The sequence below is a fragment of the Ornithorhynchus anatinus genome, chromosome 12 (assembly GCF_004115215.2).
Source record: "Ornithorhynchus anatinus isolate Pmale09 chromosome 12, mOrnAna1.pri.v4, whole genome shotgun sequence".
Taxonomy (NCBI): Eukaryota; Metazoa; Chordata; class Mammalia; order Monotremata; family Ornithorhynchidae; genus Ornithorhynchus; species Ornithorhynchus anatinus.
In genome coordinates, this window is record NC_041739.1 from 25,258,172 (window position 1) to 25,276,657 (window position 18,486).

At 40.3% G+C, this 18,486-nt stretch overlaps 1 protein-coding gene across 1 annotated transcript in view; it reads left to right on the forward strand.

The window, feature by feature from the left end:
- OTUD4 (OTU deubiquitinase 4) overlaps positions 1-18,486 on the forward strand; it is a 49,944-nt gene that overhangs the window by 3,001 nt on the left and 28,457 nt on the right. The window contains exons 2-6 of the mRNA XM_029076658.2: positions 8,200-8,283; positions 12,394-12,444; positions 16,155-16,201; positions 17,581-17,653; positions 18,297-18,378. Of these exons, the coding sequence (XP_028932491.1) occupies positions 8,200-8,283; positions 12,394-12,444; positions 16,155-16,201; positions 17,581-17,653; positions 18,297-18,378 (337 nt within the window). The remainder of the gene's footprint in view (positions 1-8,199; positions 8,284-12,393; positions 12,445-16,154; positions 16,202-17,580; positions 17,654-18,296; positions 18,379-18,486) is intronic.

The window sequence follows — 18,486 nt, forward strand, 5'->3', positions numbered from 1 at the left end:
GGCAGGAGTCATGGCTACCTACTCTACTGTCTTGTACGCTCCCAAGCACTTTTGTAGTGCTCTGCTCCCAGGAAGTGCTCAGTAAATACCACCGATTGACATATTTGAAAAATATCCTCGCCACTGTTTGCTCCGACTCTTTAGGGATAGTACTGGATAATGAAATGACCGAAAATGGCAGAAAGCATGATGTGATTGTGCACACCGAAGCATAAGAAATACCGTCCAGCCCAGTCTTCTGGCAGTGGCACCGAAAGGGAGTTTGGAGGAAGTGTTTTTGATATCCGACTACATGGTCAGGACGTTTCTGGTAACATCCTCTAGACCTGTGGGCAGGGAACATCGCTACCAACTCTGTTTTTCCGTTCTCTGCCAAGCATACTGCTGTGCACACGGTAAGGGCTCTAGAAATACGCTTGATCGATCCCTAATTCTCCCCGCTAGTTACCTAGAATGGCCTCTCATCCTTAAATGGTATCTCCAGCCCTTCCCTTAATTTATTCATATTTGGTGACCCGAACAACTTTCTGAGATAATGAATCCCCTGTACTTATGACTTGCTTGGTAGTTTTTCCTTCTTTTCTCCGTGTAGTCCCTTCAGAGGTCAGTGGATGCCCTTAGTCCTGATTTGTGGGATACAGTGAAAACCAGGGCCGTGGTTCATCCTAACCACATCCTTCTAAATTTTATAGCTTTCAGTCATAATCCCTCTCAGTTTTTACCTTCTAGACTGAATAGTCCTAATATTTTCATTTTTATCCTTTTGAGGAAGTTGCACCTCTTCATTTTGGTAATCATTCTCTGTACCATCTCCAACTTGATTATTAGTAGTAGGAACATTTATTGAGCACTGTTTGGTAGAGCGAACTGTACTAAGCACTTGGGAAGTTGCAGATAAAGTGACACTTTCCCTGTCCACATGGAGATTAAATTGTAATTGGGAAGACGGTGATAAAAATTCAAGCTAGTCATCAAATTAAATAATGGAGTGCACAGTTATTGTGCCTTAATGCAGCAATCAGAAAGGCACAGGGTATTCCAGCTGCAGACAAATCGTATTTTTATGTAATGGCAGAACTCTGCTTTTTGTTACCTTGTCTCTATCCACTTTGCTCTTGAGAAGTGCTACTCCGTTGTCGGGAATAAACTATAAGTGGGAAGAGAGTCTGTGATTAATTTCTCATCTCATTTTACTCCTAATTCTACCCCAGAATAAATATTTTTTCGAGACACCCACACATTTTGGGAGTCAAAATCTTTCCTGCTGTGTGTTAGTAGGTGGTTTTAAAAAATCCAGGGTTCTCAGTTTCAAGGCCTCCCAGTAAAGGAGACAAAAAAGGCGACACGGGAAAGTTTTTTTTTAAAAAAAAAATCTCTAAACCATTTTAGGTGGGCATGTCCTTTTACCTTCAAGTACACCATACTCTGTCGGATGCTATGCCAGATTTGCCTTGCTAATTCTTCAGTTCTCTTCTTGACGTAGGGATTCAGTAACTTTCAGTTGATTTATTTTTCATCTGGCTGTACATTTCATTGGTTGGTCTGCTAGCTTGTAGATTCTGCAGGTGGAAGAATTAGTCAGTTTATTACAACTTAATAGTTTGGGAAAGTTTTGTTGGGTAAATAGGTGAAATTAAGATTGTTTTGGATTATCTGGGTTTGCTGTGATTCCATATTTTCCTGATTCAGTGTCATTCATTCTCATATACACACACACACACACATACACACGTCTCTCTTGTAGATATTTATACACATTTCTGAGAACATTTAGCATCTAAGAATCTCATTAGTTAGGGAATGTAAAGAGTTTCTTTTGAAATCATTTAATAAACATGAAAATGAAGCAATATCCTGGGGTTTTTGTGGCAGCTGAAATTTTACAGCTATGCACTCTGGATTTAAATTGAAAGTTAATTTCTGGGGCTCAGGAAGCAGGGACTTAGAAATTAAAAAATGCGAAAAAAATTGCCGTTATTGGAATTCTGATTATGTTTCCTGAAGCATTCCTGTGAAGTAAGTATAGGTTTCTGATTGATTGTACTTAGTGATTTAGGAGCAATTTTGGAGTGTTTAAATCTAGAATTATGATGAAGCTAAAATATGCTCGATTAAAATCTGGTATTATCACAGTTCTACACTTTTCAGTATGTTCAGAATGTATTCTCTTCCCTGCCTCTGTCCAAGATGTCACTGACAAGTCAGACCTCAACCTGCCCTAGGCTCTGGGGCTAAAAATAGGCTACCTTTAGATTAACCTGCTATAACAAGATTTTTCAACTTTTTCATAGTAATTAACACTATACTGACGTAAGTGGTGGTTTGAGGTGTTTTTAAATCTCCTCCCTTCCCATCTTGAATACTTTGATTTATGCACCAAATTTACTTGCAGCTTTGTCCAACCTTTTGGCATAATTTTTGTAATATTAGAACAAGGTCGGGGCTCTCATGTTAGGCCCAACAACTGGGGAGGAGGGGGAAAACAAGAGAAGAAAAATACAGAAGAGTGTACTTGGGACTGCACCGCTTTCCTTCTATTACACTGTCCCAAGTGCTGTATTCAGTAGGCACTCAGTGAGTTAACGCTCCCCATTATGGTGTTTTTGCTCTTGTGCTCCTCCTCCTTTCCTGGACCCGGCCATGGAGGGATCACGGCAGTCTTAATTAGTTAACTCTCCAGCCCTCCTTGATGTGTTCTCAACTTATCACTCCCCTCCTCTTCTGGAGTGTATCACTGCTCATAGTTAAGAGGTACAAAAAATAAACTCTTATTCCTGCCTCCAAAATTGGGGCAGGGCAGGGTGGAGATGATATGCCGGTAAATGTGTAATATCTGTTCTTTGGACGTGCTCTGAATCTGCCCATCATTATTGTTTCGAGCAACAGACTAAAAATCATGATTTGGAAGTGAGCAACAGATTACAAATCATGCTTTGGAAAGGGAAAAAGACCATATGCTTGCCATTTTAAAAATGTATATACTAACGGTCTGCCAATTGTTGCTAGGTGAAAGGACTTTAAATCAAGCTTTAGTTTGCTAACAATCAAGATGCTAAAACAGATGACACTTTTTTGTTTAAGCAAACAAATAAGAGGGAAATTAGAGTAAAGATTGTATTGAATGGGCTCTTTGGCCAGGAATGTTGACCCGTTCAATAGTATTTAAGTGCTCACTAGAACAATGTACTAAGTGATTGGGGGTGCACAGAAGATGAACAGACAGGATCCCTGGCCTCATGAGTTTTACAGTTCAGCAGGGGAGACGGACACCAAAATCACTGGCAGTTAGGGGGGAAGAATGAAAAAGAGACAGGAGTTACCCTTGAAGTAATAGGGTATGTAAGGCATGTACATATTGCAGCCGGTGATCATGATAAACACTACCCCAGTGCCAACTACAAGCTCTTCTAAAATTCATGATCTCCATAATGTTCACCCAGATTAACCTTTTCAAAGAGTACAAAGGAAGAATGACAGGGACCTGGAGGATTTCGTGTTCGACCAGAGAGACAAACTGCAAAAACAGAAACTTAACCTGAAATAAGTGCAGATGCTAGGGATGTAGAATTTAATAGTATGGATAATACTAACATTGGCACAAAATTTATGGAGCTCTCCTGAGAAAGTCGGAGGAATTTAGCCAGGATTGAAGGGATAGATTCAGGTAAGAGGAGATTTTTAGTATATTTTTGAAAGATGGGAAGGGGGAGAAGGAGGGAATTTAGATGAGACGTAAGAGCCGGGAGAGTGGGTTTATGAGAGGGTTTTTGCATCAGCCAAGTGAAGAACAGGTGCCAAGAGATGAAGAAAGCAGGTAGGTCTATACCCTGTGGTAGCCAGTTGGTGGAGAGCATCGAAGCCTATGGTCAGCAGTTTTATCAGTCAGTTTTATGAATTGTGTGCTTACTGTGTGCAGAGCACTGTAGTAAGAGCTTGGAAGAGTACAACAGAAGTAGCAGACACATAAACAGTTTACAGTCCAGAGGACTGAGACTGAAAATTTTAGTTTGAGATGCCTATTTGTGTGTGTAATTGGCACAAAATGAACTACTTTTCTGATGCCAGTTAGCATATATGTGTGTATATATGTGTGTGTGTGTATGCCGGTTAGCATATATACATATACATATCTGCATAAATGGGAATTTTTTGTCTCTGTTGTGTCTGAGTTATTTTGTAAATGAACTGTCTGTGTTCTTGTTATGGTCATTTCTTCTCCCAATAAAAGCTAGCTCCTGGAGATTAAGCACCAAGTCTTCCTTTGTTATTCCCCCAATTTAGCCGGTGTTGTACACAAAGTCACTAGTTAGTGTTGTTGATTGGCTGCATTAACGCTAAGTGCTTACTCTGTGCTAGGCACTGTATTAGGTGCTGGGGTAGATACAAGATAATGGCATTGGAAACAATGCTGTTTATTATTTAATGTTATTTTTCTCAGGCACCAGTTCAAATCATGGCACTCCCCTCTAGTTTATATTAGGCAGATGTGAGGATGAGTTAATAACGACTAACGTACTAAAACCACTCATAGTATGTCAGATGTTCTTAAGAGCCATTTCACTTATTCCTCTTGGATATCTTGAGACGTCAACATTGGAAGCAAAATACAAGATGCCTAAATAGTAAGTTTATGATTCTGTTGATGGGGGTGTGCTCAGTTGTGCCGTATTGAGAAACGCAAAATATAGCGGCTAGTTCTAAATTTCAGGATGCTAAGTGGAGTCGGTAGGGTGTGAACTACTTGAGGACAGGAGGGCTCTTGTCTTCTAACTCAGTCTCCCAGTTTCTCAGGAGTGCCCTGCACACAGTGGGCATTCAATAAGTAGTACTGATTATTCTATTATCTGAGATAAATGAAACTGATAATTCAGAGGTCTCACTGAGGATTTTACAAGGCGAGTTTCCATTGGCTCTCGTTATAGGACAAAGTTTATGGAAAATAGTATCCAAAGAAATGCATGAAAATAGTTCCCCAAGGTTTCCTATGCCTAGATAGGAAGGATCATTTACTACTATGACTATTTAAGGAAAATTTATAGCGGGTACATTAGTCGTACAAGGACTTGGAAAAATATTGATCTGCTTTGTTTCATGCTGCTCTGATGGGAATGTAGTCTGGTGGCAGGTGACTAAAGAGAACAAGTAAGATTGGTGCTCTGCTATTGAGACTTCTTTCCTGCTGATCGAAAGTGGCATAGGAAAAATGCCACTGATCATTCATGAGCAGATGGCACACTCCAAAATGCCACTAGTGCTGCCTTTGGCTTATCTTTTGGATTTTTTTGTGTGTGTGTGTGTGTCATTTTCCCTTGAGGTTAAAGGAAACATGCTAGCAGAATTTGCCATATGGTGATTCAGAAGAGAGGGCTAGCTTTCTCCTGTTCCCATGGAGTCCAGTAACATCTTTTGGCACGAAACCTGATTGTGATTGTCACGTAGGGATTCCCAACTCTAGGGATTAGAGAAGGACACTAAAATTTAACTGCTGTTTTTTCACATTCACTTTTGTTCAAAATAGCAAGGTGCTCTTCTAAATAATTGTTTTTAAGAATTAGGTAGTGATAATAATGGTAAGGAGTGTGAACCCTCTGATGTTTAAACTCTGTTACTTGCTCATTCAACCAGCCCCCAAAACAACAAACAATTGATATCCAAGAGGTGAAAATAAGGAAACCTTTTGGAAGAGACCTTAATTGAGCTTTAAGATTTAAGATTAGAGACCCTGCGTTACCTAATGAATAAAGCGAGGGCCTGGGTTTTAATCTTGGCTTTGCCACTTGTTTGCTGTGTGACCATGGGCAAGTTACTTAACTTGGCTGACAATATCTTAGTTACCTCACCTGTAAAATGGAGATAAAGACCGTGAGCCCTATGTAGTGCTTAGCAGAGTGCCTGGCTCATTGTAGGCACTTAAAAAAAGGATTTCCTTTCTGTGAGATGCTAATAGAAGTTAATATTTCATATGCAGAATGAGTAGCCCACAAGCTTAGAGAGTTGCGAGACTAACTGGCATTTTACCGTGACTAACTTTAGGTGTAAATACCTCTCCTCTTGAAAGAGTATTTACGTTCCGAAGTGTAAATGTTTGGCACCAGCAAGTTTGGTACCGCGGGACTACCAGAGACTTAAGTGATTTTAGTGGATCAGCTCTGGCTATAAACCCTCTTGGTTTGGGACCCACTTTCTCCCTCCCTGCCAAAAGCCTACCAGAACTGCTGCATTTCCTTCAAAGAGATTCTCAAAGAGCCAAACTCTGCCTGGCCCAGGAACTCCAGGGAATCTTGTGATTTGAAGCTTGTCCCAAATCCATCCCAACCCCTTGTGATGATCTTGGGATACTTCCAAGATGCCACAGGATTCAAGGATAACTGGAGTTGCTGGGCAGCTGATTCGGGACCAGCGGAACTGGACAGAATTCCAGTTTGACATTTGGTCATGCTTTGCGGCGGGGGATAGTTTTTTCTTGAATGCCTTCTAAGCTTGCAAACTGAGGATTAAGGGGATGGATGCCTTGAAATGTCTTAAAATTGTAAGGGGAAATTCCTCCCTGAGGACTTTAATAGTATCCAGAATAGTAGAGAAAGAGTAGGATTACTTAGCTCCTGTACACTGTTTCCTTAATGGGTGGATCACGTGGTGCTTCCAGCATGATAATCTCCAGGATGAGGAATATATGTTGCATGAAACCGTACTCTGTTGTGTTACTGTGTGTTGATGTGTGACGTTACTGTAGGGGTTGGGCAAGGAGAACTGAATTCGGTACTTTGGTGAGGTGGAAAATATGATTAATCCCTCAGTGATATTTATCGAGTGATTACTTTGTGCAGAGCAGTGTACTGAGCACTTGGGGGGAGTACAGTAGAGTCGGTAGGCATGATCCCTGTCCTGAAGGTGCTTACACTGTACGAAACAAAATAAACTACAGGTAAGAGAAGCAACCCAGGATAAGGGTATGTTCATAAATACTGTGGGTGTGGGACTAAGTGTGTAGGTGAGGCAGTAGGGAGGAAAAAGAGGGTGGAGGGGATGAGAGGTTAGTCAGAAAAGGCTTTCTGGAGGAGATAGGATTTCAGTAGGGCTTTGAAAATGGGGCGAGTGGTGGTCTGTTGGATATTTAGGAGGAGAGGTTTCTAGGCAGAAGGAAGGATGTCAGCTGATCGTGATTGTGATTGTGAAAGTGTTGATGGCGGGTGAGGTGAGAGTGAATTCTGGAAAGTTTTCAAGTTGCTGGGAGGAAGTCTGTGTTTGAGTCCTGTCCTGGCTCAAACTGAGCAGCGGATTTTTAGGCAGGGTCAAAAAAAAAAAAAGGTTGGCCGTCTCCTGCGTGACATCCTCAGGCCAGGGAGATTTCTGCTTCTGATAAGTTCTTGCCTCTGATATGCTCTGAAAAGTGAGACTTGTTTTAAAAATGTCCATCAGCCCAAAAGAGAAATCCTGTCAACACCCCACACCGGGCACCGACATCCCAGTAATGCTTTTCTCGGAGAGTGAGGATTAGGCCCTGTACAGCCAGGTGTTGACTCAGGTGTGGCCCTCGTACAATTGACACTGGATGAGCTCCAGACTCTTGGGTTATTTAGGGCTGTAGCATTGACCTAATGAACTCTGACCTGTTTTTCTTGGTGGAGAAGTTTGGATGAAGTAATTTCTTCAAAAACATAAGGAATGGAGAGAGAAAATAAGTGGGTATAGGAAACAAGGACAAAAACAAGCAGTGGTAGGAGAGAATATCACAATTTAGGCTAGAGTGGAAAATAAATATTGTCTCAATAAACATTTATAGTGAATTTCAGGGAACCCTTTAAATTCCAATGAAACTGAGGAACACACATCCACAAACATTCCTTAAACTTAGATTTGTTTAAAACCAGAATTGATGTTATAACTATTAATTATTGTAAAGATTTCAGAGTTACTTTGTTTAAGCTTTATATGGAAAACATAAATTAAAAAATGTTATCCTCAGAGGTAATAAAATACCAGGAGGCTTGAGCTAGATAATAAAGAGGTTGAGTTATAGTTAGCAAGTTACAGGAGAAGGTGAAGTTTGAAGGATTCGGAAGATAGCAGGAGAAGGTGATGATTCCAGGAGTTCGCAGGCTAGAGTTGGCTTTGGATGTGGGGAAAAGAAGTGCTGAAACTCACTTATGTTTTATCTGTCGAAAATATGTTGACTTGCTTTTTAACTCTTTCTTTTAGGTATTGCACTCTCAATCCCGTCATATCGAAGTCAGGATGGCTTGTATAGACTATCTTCAGAAGAACAGAGAAAAATTTGAAGCGGTAATTGTTTTATGTCAATGTAAAGATTTTCCTGGCCTTGGTTCAATTCTGAAATCCCAGTCATATTTGCAGAGGAATCTTAAGAATAAAAGGTGTTGAAAATGATCCTAAAAAACAAGTTCTGCCGTCTTTGAGCTTTAGGAAGTTTTTGGAGCCCATGGTTGTTGTTATTTTTTAGATCCTTTGGGGGGAATATTCAGGCTGACTTTTGACCTCTGTCATTTTTTGCCTAAATGCATATGCTGGACCTAAAGCCATCAATACCTATTGCATGATAAATCAGTAGTATTAAGCATTTACTGTGTGCAGAGGATTGTACCAAGTGGTTGGGAGAACACAGTAGAGTTGGTAAGCCTGATCCCTGCTCTCAAGTAACTTACATCTAGTAGGGGAGACAGACGTTGAAATAAAATAGAAGTAGAATAACAGATGGGTACCTAAGTGTTGTGGTGGTGGTGTGAATATCAAAGTGCTTGGGGGTACAGGCTCAGCATGAGGTAGTGGATAGAGCAGGGACCTGGGAGTCAGAAGGTCATGGGTTCTAATCCTGGCTCTGTTGTGTGACCTTGGGCAAGTCACTTAACTTCTCTGGGCTTCAGTTACCTCATCTGTAAAATAGGAATCGAGACTGTGAGCCCCATGTGAGATAATAATAATGTCGGTATTTGTTAAGCGCTTACTATGTGCCGAGCACTGTTCTAAGCGCTGGGGTAGACACAGGGGAATCAGGTTGTCCCACGTGGGGCTCACAGTCTTCATCCCCATTTTACAGATGAGGTAACTGAGGCACCGAGAAGTGAAGTGACTCGCCCACAGTCACACAGCTGGCAAGTGGCCGAGCCGGGATTCGAACTCATGACCTCTGACTCCAAAGCCCGTGCTCTTTCCACTGAGCCACACTGCTTCTCTTACTGTGTCCAACCCGGTTTGCGTATATCCACTCCAGGGCTTATTAATAATAATTATGGCATTTGTTAAGTGCTTACTATGTGCCATAATACAGTGCCTGGCACATAGTACTTAACAAATACCACTATTATTGTTATTATTATTAAGTGTATAGGTGTCACAGAAGAGAGGAAAAATAAGGTGAAAAGAGAGGTTAGTCAGGGAAGGCTTCCTGGAGGAGATATGATTTTAGTGGTGATGGTCTTTAAGTGCTTATTATGTGTCAGGCACTGAATTAAGCACTGGAGTGGATACAAGCAAATCAGGTTGGACGCAGTACCTGTCCCACATAGGACTCACATTTTCAATCCCCATTTACAGATGAGGTAACCGAGGGACAGAGCAGTAAAGTGATTTGCTCAAGGTCACACAGTAGACAAGTGGAAGAGCTAGGATTAGAACCCATGACCTTCCGACTCCCAGGCTCATGCAGGTGGGGCAAATGGTGGTCTGTCGGATAGGAATGGGGAGTTGTTGTTCCGGTCCTCTCTCTGACTTTCCTATTCCTGTAGACACCACCACCATCCTCCCTGGCTCACAAGCCCCTACCCTTTATTTCTCTCATTCAGCCTATTTATTCAGTCTGTCACTAAATCCTTTCGGTTCTACCTTCACACCTCTAGAGTCTGCCTTTTCCTCTCCATCTAAGGTGTTACCATGTTGGTCCAAGCACTTATCATATGCCTACTTCACTACTACATGGGACTCCTCATTGACTTCCCTGCTTCCTGTCTCTCCCCTCCCCAGTGCACACTTCACTCTGCTCTCTATCATTTTTCATTTTTCCCCTCTCCTGAAAAACCTCCAGTGGTTGCCCATCCACATCAGTCAGTCAATCAGTGGTACCTGTTGAGTGCTTACTACGTGCAGAGCATTGTACTAAGCATTTGTGAAGGCCACGGCAAACAGATACTCCTTATCATTGGCTTTAAGGCACCCAGTCAACTCTCCTTCTCCTACCTCACCTCCCAGATCTCCTACTTCAGCCCAGCCAGCACACTTTGCTCCTCTGATGCCAACCTCGTCTTTGTACCTTGATCTCACCTGTCCTGTCACTGTCCCCTTGCTCACGTCCTCCTTCTGACCTGTAATTCCCTCTCACATCTGACAGTCCACCACCCACCACATTCAAAACCCTCCTAAAAATCACATCTCCTCTGTAAGTCTTTCCCTCAGTCCTCATATCTCCAGTCCACCCTCCCCTCTGCATTGATTAAGCATTTGGCCGAGTACCTCAAGTACCCCCAGCTCTGCAGCACTTAAGTAAATATCGGCATATTTCTCCTCCCCTCTGCACCCCTCTGCCTCCCTTATGGCATTTGTAAGTGCTTACTGTGTGCCAGGCACTGTACTAAGTGCAGGGATAGATACAAGCTAATCAGATTGGACACAGACCATGTCCCCCTTGGGGCTGACAGTCTCAATCCCCATTTTACAGATGAGGTAACTGAGGCACAGAGAAGTGAAGTGACTTGCCCAAGTTCACACAGCAGACACGTGGAGGAGCCGGGATCAGAACCCAGGTCCTTCTGTCTCCCGGGTCCGTGTGCCAGCCACCGGGCCACACTGCTTCCCCTCTCCGTAATTTATTTTAATGTCGGCTCCCCATGTATACGAGGGAGATTGGGGATTGAGTAAAGCAGAAGGTCAGAAGTCCGATGCGGAGATGGATGGGCAACCGTTGGAGGTTTTTGAGGAGTGAGGAGATATGCGCAGAATGATCTTTGAGAAAAAGGATACAGGCAATAATGTGAAGGATGGACTGGAGAGGGGAGAGGTCAGTGAGACGGCTAATGCTGTTGAGATGGAACCCGATAAGTGCTTGGGCCAGCATCATAATAGTATGGATGGAGAGGAAGGGAAGGGGCAGATCCTAGAGTTTGTGAAGATAGACAGGATTTGGTGACAAATTTGCAGTTGAAAGAAAGAAATAAGAATAGTACAAAGGCTACAGGCTTGTGAGATGGGAAGGATGGTTGTGCTGTCTACAGTGATGGGATAGTCATGGGAAAGAGCGGGTTTAGTTGAGGAGAAGAGCAGTTCAGTTTGGTCTTGTAAGTTTGAGGTGTTGCTCGGACATCCAAATAGAGATGTCCTGAAGGAAGGAGAAACTGAGATTGCAGAAAAGGAGAGTAGTCGAGCCGGAGAGGTGGATTTGAGAGTTGTCTGCGTAGAAGTAGCAGTTAAAGGCTATACAGCAGAATTAATTGTGGTATAACTTTCTATTGCTATATCTCTCCTGTTGTCAGCTTCTAAGTGGAGGAAAATGTAATTATTTGTTTGTTTCCTTAACATGATGAATGCCAACTTCCTTATCTGTACGTGTTGTGACAATTTGTTCTAAAACTTTTATGTAGTAGTAATGGTATTTATTAAGTGCTTGCCATGTGCAAAGCATCGTACTAAGTGCTGGGAGAAAATACCCAGGGAAGATTTAGACATGGTACCTTTTGCTCATGGGGCTCACATTCTGTTGATGATGTATTGTATCAAAAATTATAGGGAAATATCAACTAAAATATGTTAATTTATACTGCGAGCCTGTGTGAGAGGGATTGTGTCCAATCCAATTATGTTGTATCTACTCCAGCCCTAAGTAGAACGCTTGGTACATAGTAAATGTGTAAGAAGAATTATTTTGATTTAATTCAGAATAACAATGATGACATTTGGATATTTAATTCCTTTTTATAAATGCGTGTGGTAATTTGACAGTTTGGAAATAGCGAAATAGTTCAAGAGGTACACAAGTGTTTTAGGTTCATTGGAATGAAAAGCCACATTCTGAATAAATGAACCATTGTAGGTGATTTTTTTAACAGAATCACAATTGTAGAGGTATAATTTTTTTCTATAAACCTCATGCACTGCTGTAAATAAATCTGCAGTTTTAGCTAAACTTTGATAAATACTATTTTAAAATGTTACATTGTTGTTCATTTCCTTCCTGTAATATGAAGGAATCAAGCTACGGTAATGAATGTTATTGCCTCATGAATAATATTTAGAGTAAGAAGTGAAAAGTTAGAAAATTGTCTTGTGTGAATGAATTTTGTCATAAAATAATGGTCAATTATAGTAACCCAAAGATACTTTTGGTGTAATTAAATTCTTTTTAACATAGGTATTGGATGATCTCCCTAACATTTTTTTTTCTTTCAGTTTGTGGAGGGGCCATTTGAAGAGTATTTAAAACGTCTGAAAAATCCACAGGTAGATGTTTTTTAGTTTAACGATATAGAAATGACCAGTTCTAATTGGATTGGACTGTAGCTTATTAAATGTTTTTTGAACTTTTTAAGTCACACATTTTGATGAGATTATATATTCAATTTTATATTTTTGGCAAAAAATTTGAGTTAGCTGCCATTAGGCTAAATTACCGGCCATGGTTTCTCTGAATACCTGCCTGCTTCCCAATGATGTTCCTCTCCATTCTTATTTCCCTCTGGCTCCACTCCTGTGTTCTCCCTATCTTCCCTAGCCTAGTACCATTGTATTTCCCAGCTTTCCTGATCCTCTCACTTTCCAAACTTCAGCCCTTCTCTTTTCTGTTTCCCATTTCCCTTTTGCCTGGTGCTGGAGGAATAGAAAAAAAAAGTTGGGCTACTAATAAGGGTCACCCCAACCTTTCCTAACATTGCCTTAGCCCTGATCCCAATTGTGAGCTCAGGAAATGGAGTATCAAGAGCCAGCTCCACCTTGCAGTTTTTGCAAAGTAATGTGTAGTCTTGCCAGAGCCAGATTTTATAGGCTCAACCTGACCTGAAAATAGCCCAACCCACAAAATTTAAGATGCTTTGCCAGTGAGCAACAGGAATTATCTGTAAAAAGTTCATGATCCCTTTAAATTCTGCTCCAGGGCTTTGGCTGCTGAGAATTCCAGGCCCCAGCAGCAGCTGGAGAGATAAATCACTTAAATTTATTTTTTGTTCTAGCTTTATCTCTGGAGGTGAAACTAAAAAAAAAAAAAGACATAATCGGGTATTTAGTGCTTTTCCATCTCTTGGGCTTGGGCCGGTGGGGGACCTCACTTTGCTGTGCAAAATCTAAATTTGCAGGTCCTGAGAGAACCATTTCTTGGGTGTGGATCATTCAGGAGTCTACAGGGTCATAGCAGCTTCAGATTATCAGCCTATTGGAAAAAAAAATGGCTTTCTTGCCCCCTCCATGCCCCACTTACTTGCCATTCTTAGAAAAACCTGTTTCCTGTGGCAAATACATATTATACATGTGAAACTGTGCTGCATGAATGGTGGTTAAAGAAAAATGCAGCCAGCAATTCTGAATTAAGAAAGAAAATTAACTTAGACATTGTTATCGTGACACTGTGTATGCAAAAGGATTGTGTTGTTGCCTTGCTAGAATTTCGTGATATGCTTGGAGAGTGCTTAGAGCAATGTTCCAGCGGTTGGAACAGTGCTTGACACATAGTAAGCGTTTAATAGATACTATTAAAAGGAAGTGTATCAAAGTGTAATCTAATTCGACATAGGGTGGGACCTGAAATCATGAGATTGGGATCTGGAGGACTTCAAGAATAAAAATGAAATTAGAGTTTGCAAGTGTGAAGCTGTAAAATTTTTTTCTTAAATTTTAGAATGCTTTCAAATGAATTAATATTCATTCTGACATCTCTGAGTGGAGAAGATGGGATTATTCTGCAGATGGGGGAAACCAGAATCAGGCAGAACAGGGATCAGAATTCCAGTCCTCTTATTCCCAGGCAAATGCTCTCTGCAGTAGGCTAAGGAAAACGTGAAAGAAACAACACTAATCGTGAGGGTGCGAAGTCTCCTTTCTCCCCTATCTAAAATAGGAGACTAAAAAATATTTCGGGAATTTCGGCATGCACTTTGCTCACTAATGCTTGTTCTTAGCCAGGGGTATCAGTTAAATTTCTCCTTAAGGTTCATGAAGAAATTGTTATAAACCAGATAACATGAGGAAAGAATAACTTTGTAAAAGAACTTTTTCAAAACAAGTGAAGATGATCTGTTTTTTTCCATACCTCATCCCAAAAGGGAAGTGGGATAGTACTGCAGAACTTGAAGTTTAAGAAATAATCCTAATTGGTAAGGACTCAAGAAATGAGTACTGATACTTTTTCTTCTGGCATTCTGGTGGCCGTTAATCTGAGCTGCAGTGATTTGAGGAGTAAGTTATTTGTAATCACTGGAACAGCAGTACCCTATTTGAGTTGCCTGTGGTGGTGTAATTGAGTGGCTAGGTTCAGGTAGGTAGGTAGTGGTGTTCTTTGGGCTTCCTCCTGATGTGGCCCCTGGAGTAATGGAAATACATGCACAGTAAGACTGGAAATTCCAGGAGCCCAAAGGGATACTGCATTGTGCCTCCATTTCACTCATTCATTCATTCATTCAATAGTATTTATTGAGAGCTTACTATGTGCAGAGCACTGTACTAAGCGCTTGGAATGTACAATTCGGCGACATTTGAAAGTGAGGCTGGGCCTCCCAATCTTGATATAGGCCTCTATAGACCTGGGGAGCAGTGTGGCCTAGTGGAAAGATACTGAGGTTGGGAAGTCAGAGGAAGTCTGAGTTCAAATACCCTCTCTGCCACATGTTTGCTATGCTACCGTGGGCAAGGCACTTCACTTCTCTTTTCCTTAACTGTAAAATGGGGATTCAACACCTGTTCTCCCTCCTACTTAGACTGTGAGCCCCGTGTGAGACAGGGACTGTGTCCGACCCGATTAACTGGTAATGACCCCAGTGGCTGAGAAAAGTGCCGGACAGATAATAAGTGCTTAACTAACAATATAATAATAGTAATAATAATGATAATTTTCCAGGGCTCAGCTAGGGCCAAACCTGAGCATTTTGGCCTTTGCTGGGCTGAGGTTTCCTATGTACTTCTTAGCTATGGGCCTTCTATGGAGGGGAATGCTGACCTGAACAATGTTGGTTCACCCTTTTCTTGATTGATTGTGGAAAGACACAATCGTTTGTTATTTTTGGTTGGGAGTTGCCCCACTAGGTAGAAAATTTCTTGGAAAAAAAAAAACCCAACAAACTCAGAAGGGCTTTTGCGAGGCCATTTATGTGCCAAGTTTTATTGGTCTGCCAAACAACTGCTGCTTTAGCCTATTTGGGGCTAAAAGGAATGGGCCTCAGAGGAATAGGTCCCAGAGCAATAGAATTACTGCTATCAATAATTCAGCTAATTCACAAGACTGTAAGTTTTTTAAAAGGTAGCATTTTTACCATATAGCCTATGCATTCCCATCATAGAAATAAATGCCAGAAGACAGTTCTTTCAGTTTTCTTGGAAGGAATGGTTTGTTTGGGGTCCTGGCACTTAGAGGTCTTAAAGATTCTTATATTTCATTGCAACCAAAACTGTAGCTGAACCATGCTACATATACCGAAGACATAGGGATAAACCTTTATAGGATGAGGGGACCATTATCAATAAATCAGCCTATTCTTGCTTCAGAGTTTCTGAATTTTACTTTATGTGTGGAAATGGCTTCCAGGGATAGCCTGCCTTGTCCTACCCATCTCCTGCCCCATTCTCTCATTTCCCTTCCAGTTGCTTCATCAGGGCTTCTCCTTCAGTGGAGACCAAGTAAGAGGCATTATCAATCAATCCGACATTCAGTGGCATTTATTGAGTGCTTACTGTGTGCAAAGCACTGTTCGAAGCGCTTGGGAGAGTATACCGCAGCAGAGTTGGCAGACATGTTCACTGCCCATAATGAGTTTACAGCCTGATCTAAAATTGTTATCTTAAATAGCTGTATGTGTGGGGTTTTGAGAGTGGAAAGCTTTTGGGAACAGAACCCTCGGGTACATGATGGCTGTTTTACAAGGCAATGAATTCTGTTTTATCCGAAGACATTATAAAAAGCTAGAAGAGATAATAAGTACAATTTTTTCTTTTTTCCCCTCCTAATACAGGAATGGGTTGGAGAAGTGGAGATAAGTGCCCTTTCTCTTATGTACAAGTAAGAAATAATAATTCCAGTATAACATTTTAACAGTTTAACATTAATCAAAATGCTTAATCTGTAAGGTTATTTTAGAGAATTATGTAATTTGATGCTTAAAATGTATTATAGTTGCATAAATAAAGCACCTTTCATGTTGAAGGTTAGGTTGGAAAAATTTATGGCTCATTTTTAAATTCCCACTAATAACCACAGTTAGGACAATACCTATATTTTGCAGGACCCATTGTTTAACCTGTCTATGGTTAAACTAGATGTGACTCAATCAGCATGAAATATATAGAAAATCCATCCAAAACCAGAACCATTGTTGAGTACTTTTATTCATCTATTATTCACTGTAATTAGCACCTTAGCTTTGGATTAATATACATATCATGTGGCCAGAGGAATTCTGATAGGTTGCAAAATATTTTAGACTGCATAATAAACTGTTCATTGCCTGCAGGAGGGTAACATACCTAAAGATGCCCTTCTTGAGCAGCATTGTGGCCTAGTGGAAAGAGCACGGGCCTGGGAGTCAGAGAACCCGAGTTCTAATTCTGGCTCTACCAACTTGTCTGATTTGTGAGCTTGGACAAATCACTTAACTTCTCTGTGGCTCAGTTCTCTCATCTGCAAAATGGGGATTCAATCCCTGTTCTCCCTCCTACTTAAACTGCGAGCTCCATGAAGGACCTGATTATCTTTCCTGTACCACAGTGTTTACTATAGCACTTGGCATATAGTAAGCACTAAACAAATACCATTATTTTAGTGAAAAATGCAATTAAAATAGCACTGTTAGTGAAGTTAATTTCATTTTGCTTCTGGAACCACGTGCAAGAGTTTGAATGTGGTCTAAAAGAGCAGGTTCCTAGCTACATCAACTCTTAATTTTTGATAATTTTTCGAGTTCCAGACATACAATGTTATCAGTGAAGTTTTACCTTTATGTTTAATCTTGTACCATTCCAACTTTTTTGCAAATAGCCAATCTGAACCTGAAATAATTTGCACTAGACAAGAAATAATCAATTTCTGTTAAATCTTGTACTTCAGAAGGTAGACTGTTATAAGTCTCTTTGTTTTGTTTTTATAGTATTTAAGTGCTTACTGTGTGTCAAGCACTGTAGTAAGTGCTGGGGTACATACAAATCAATTAGGTCAGTTAATCTTAGAAATTACGGGCAAGGTTGCTTTGAGAGTGTGATCTGCAGAAACTGTGGGGTATTTTCAGCTTTCTATGAGGTTTTTATCTTTTTGATTTGTTATTTTTCCCAGATAATTTTTTCACATGTAAATTACTGATTTTAGTTTTGAAGTTGTAAACCTAATTCCTTTGTGTATTTTCCATAAGAAAGCATTAATGAATTTTATCATTTTTTAAATTTTAGGAGAGATTTTATAATATATCAGAAACCAAATGTTTCTCCTTCCCATGTAACTGAAAATAGCTTTCCAGAAAAGGTAAAACATATTTCTCAATATCTTTATACATTTTGACAAAGATAAGAACTATAAAGGAAAGAACTGCCTTTGCTTTGGAATGGGATAAAATTTTAGAGATGTCAGAATGGAGGAAATTGTCTTTTGGTGGGGTTTTTATAAAGTATTGAAATGAGGTCACTTTTTGACTTGCAGTATAATTCTGAGTGTATTTCCAGAAGTGCCCTGAATGCTATAATTATGCTGATCTTTCAGTTTCCCTATTACAATATATTTATAAAATTCAGAGTATATCATTCCTCATAAATTATGTTACTGAATTAACTTTCATTTAAAATTTGAATACCTCTAACCATTATCGTCAAATATGATCCCCGTTTTATTGAAGCTAAGCCTTATGGATGTTAAGTCACTTGTAGATGGTCACCTAAGTTAATGTGGCAGCGGTAATGAAGTGCAGATAATTTCCCAGGACATATTGTGTTCCTTGGGACTATATTTGATTTAATGGAGACGTCATCCTATAATGTCTTTTATAATTAGAAATTTATCTACTAAAGTTTAAGTTTATTATAAAGGTTTGAAATGATTGAACAGCCCTTCCCCTAAATTGAAATCACAAATCCTGAGGTGTGTACCAAGGAATATATCTTTTTTCTTTCAGGTATTTCTGTGCTTTTCAAATGGAAATCATTATGATATAGTTTATCCCATAAAGTATAAAGACAGTTCTGCTCTTTGCCAATGTAAGTACTGCTATGCAATATAGAATAATGTTATAAAATGATATGTCAGAGTTTTTTCAACTGTAGTGGTGGGGAAAGCAGAGATTTCTGGGCCTCATAATGTTACCC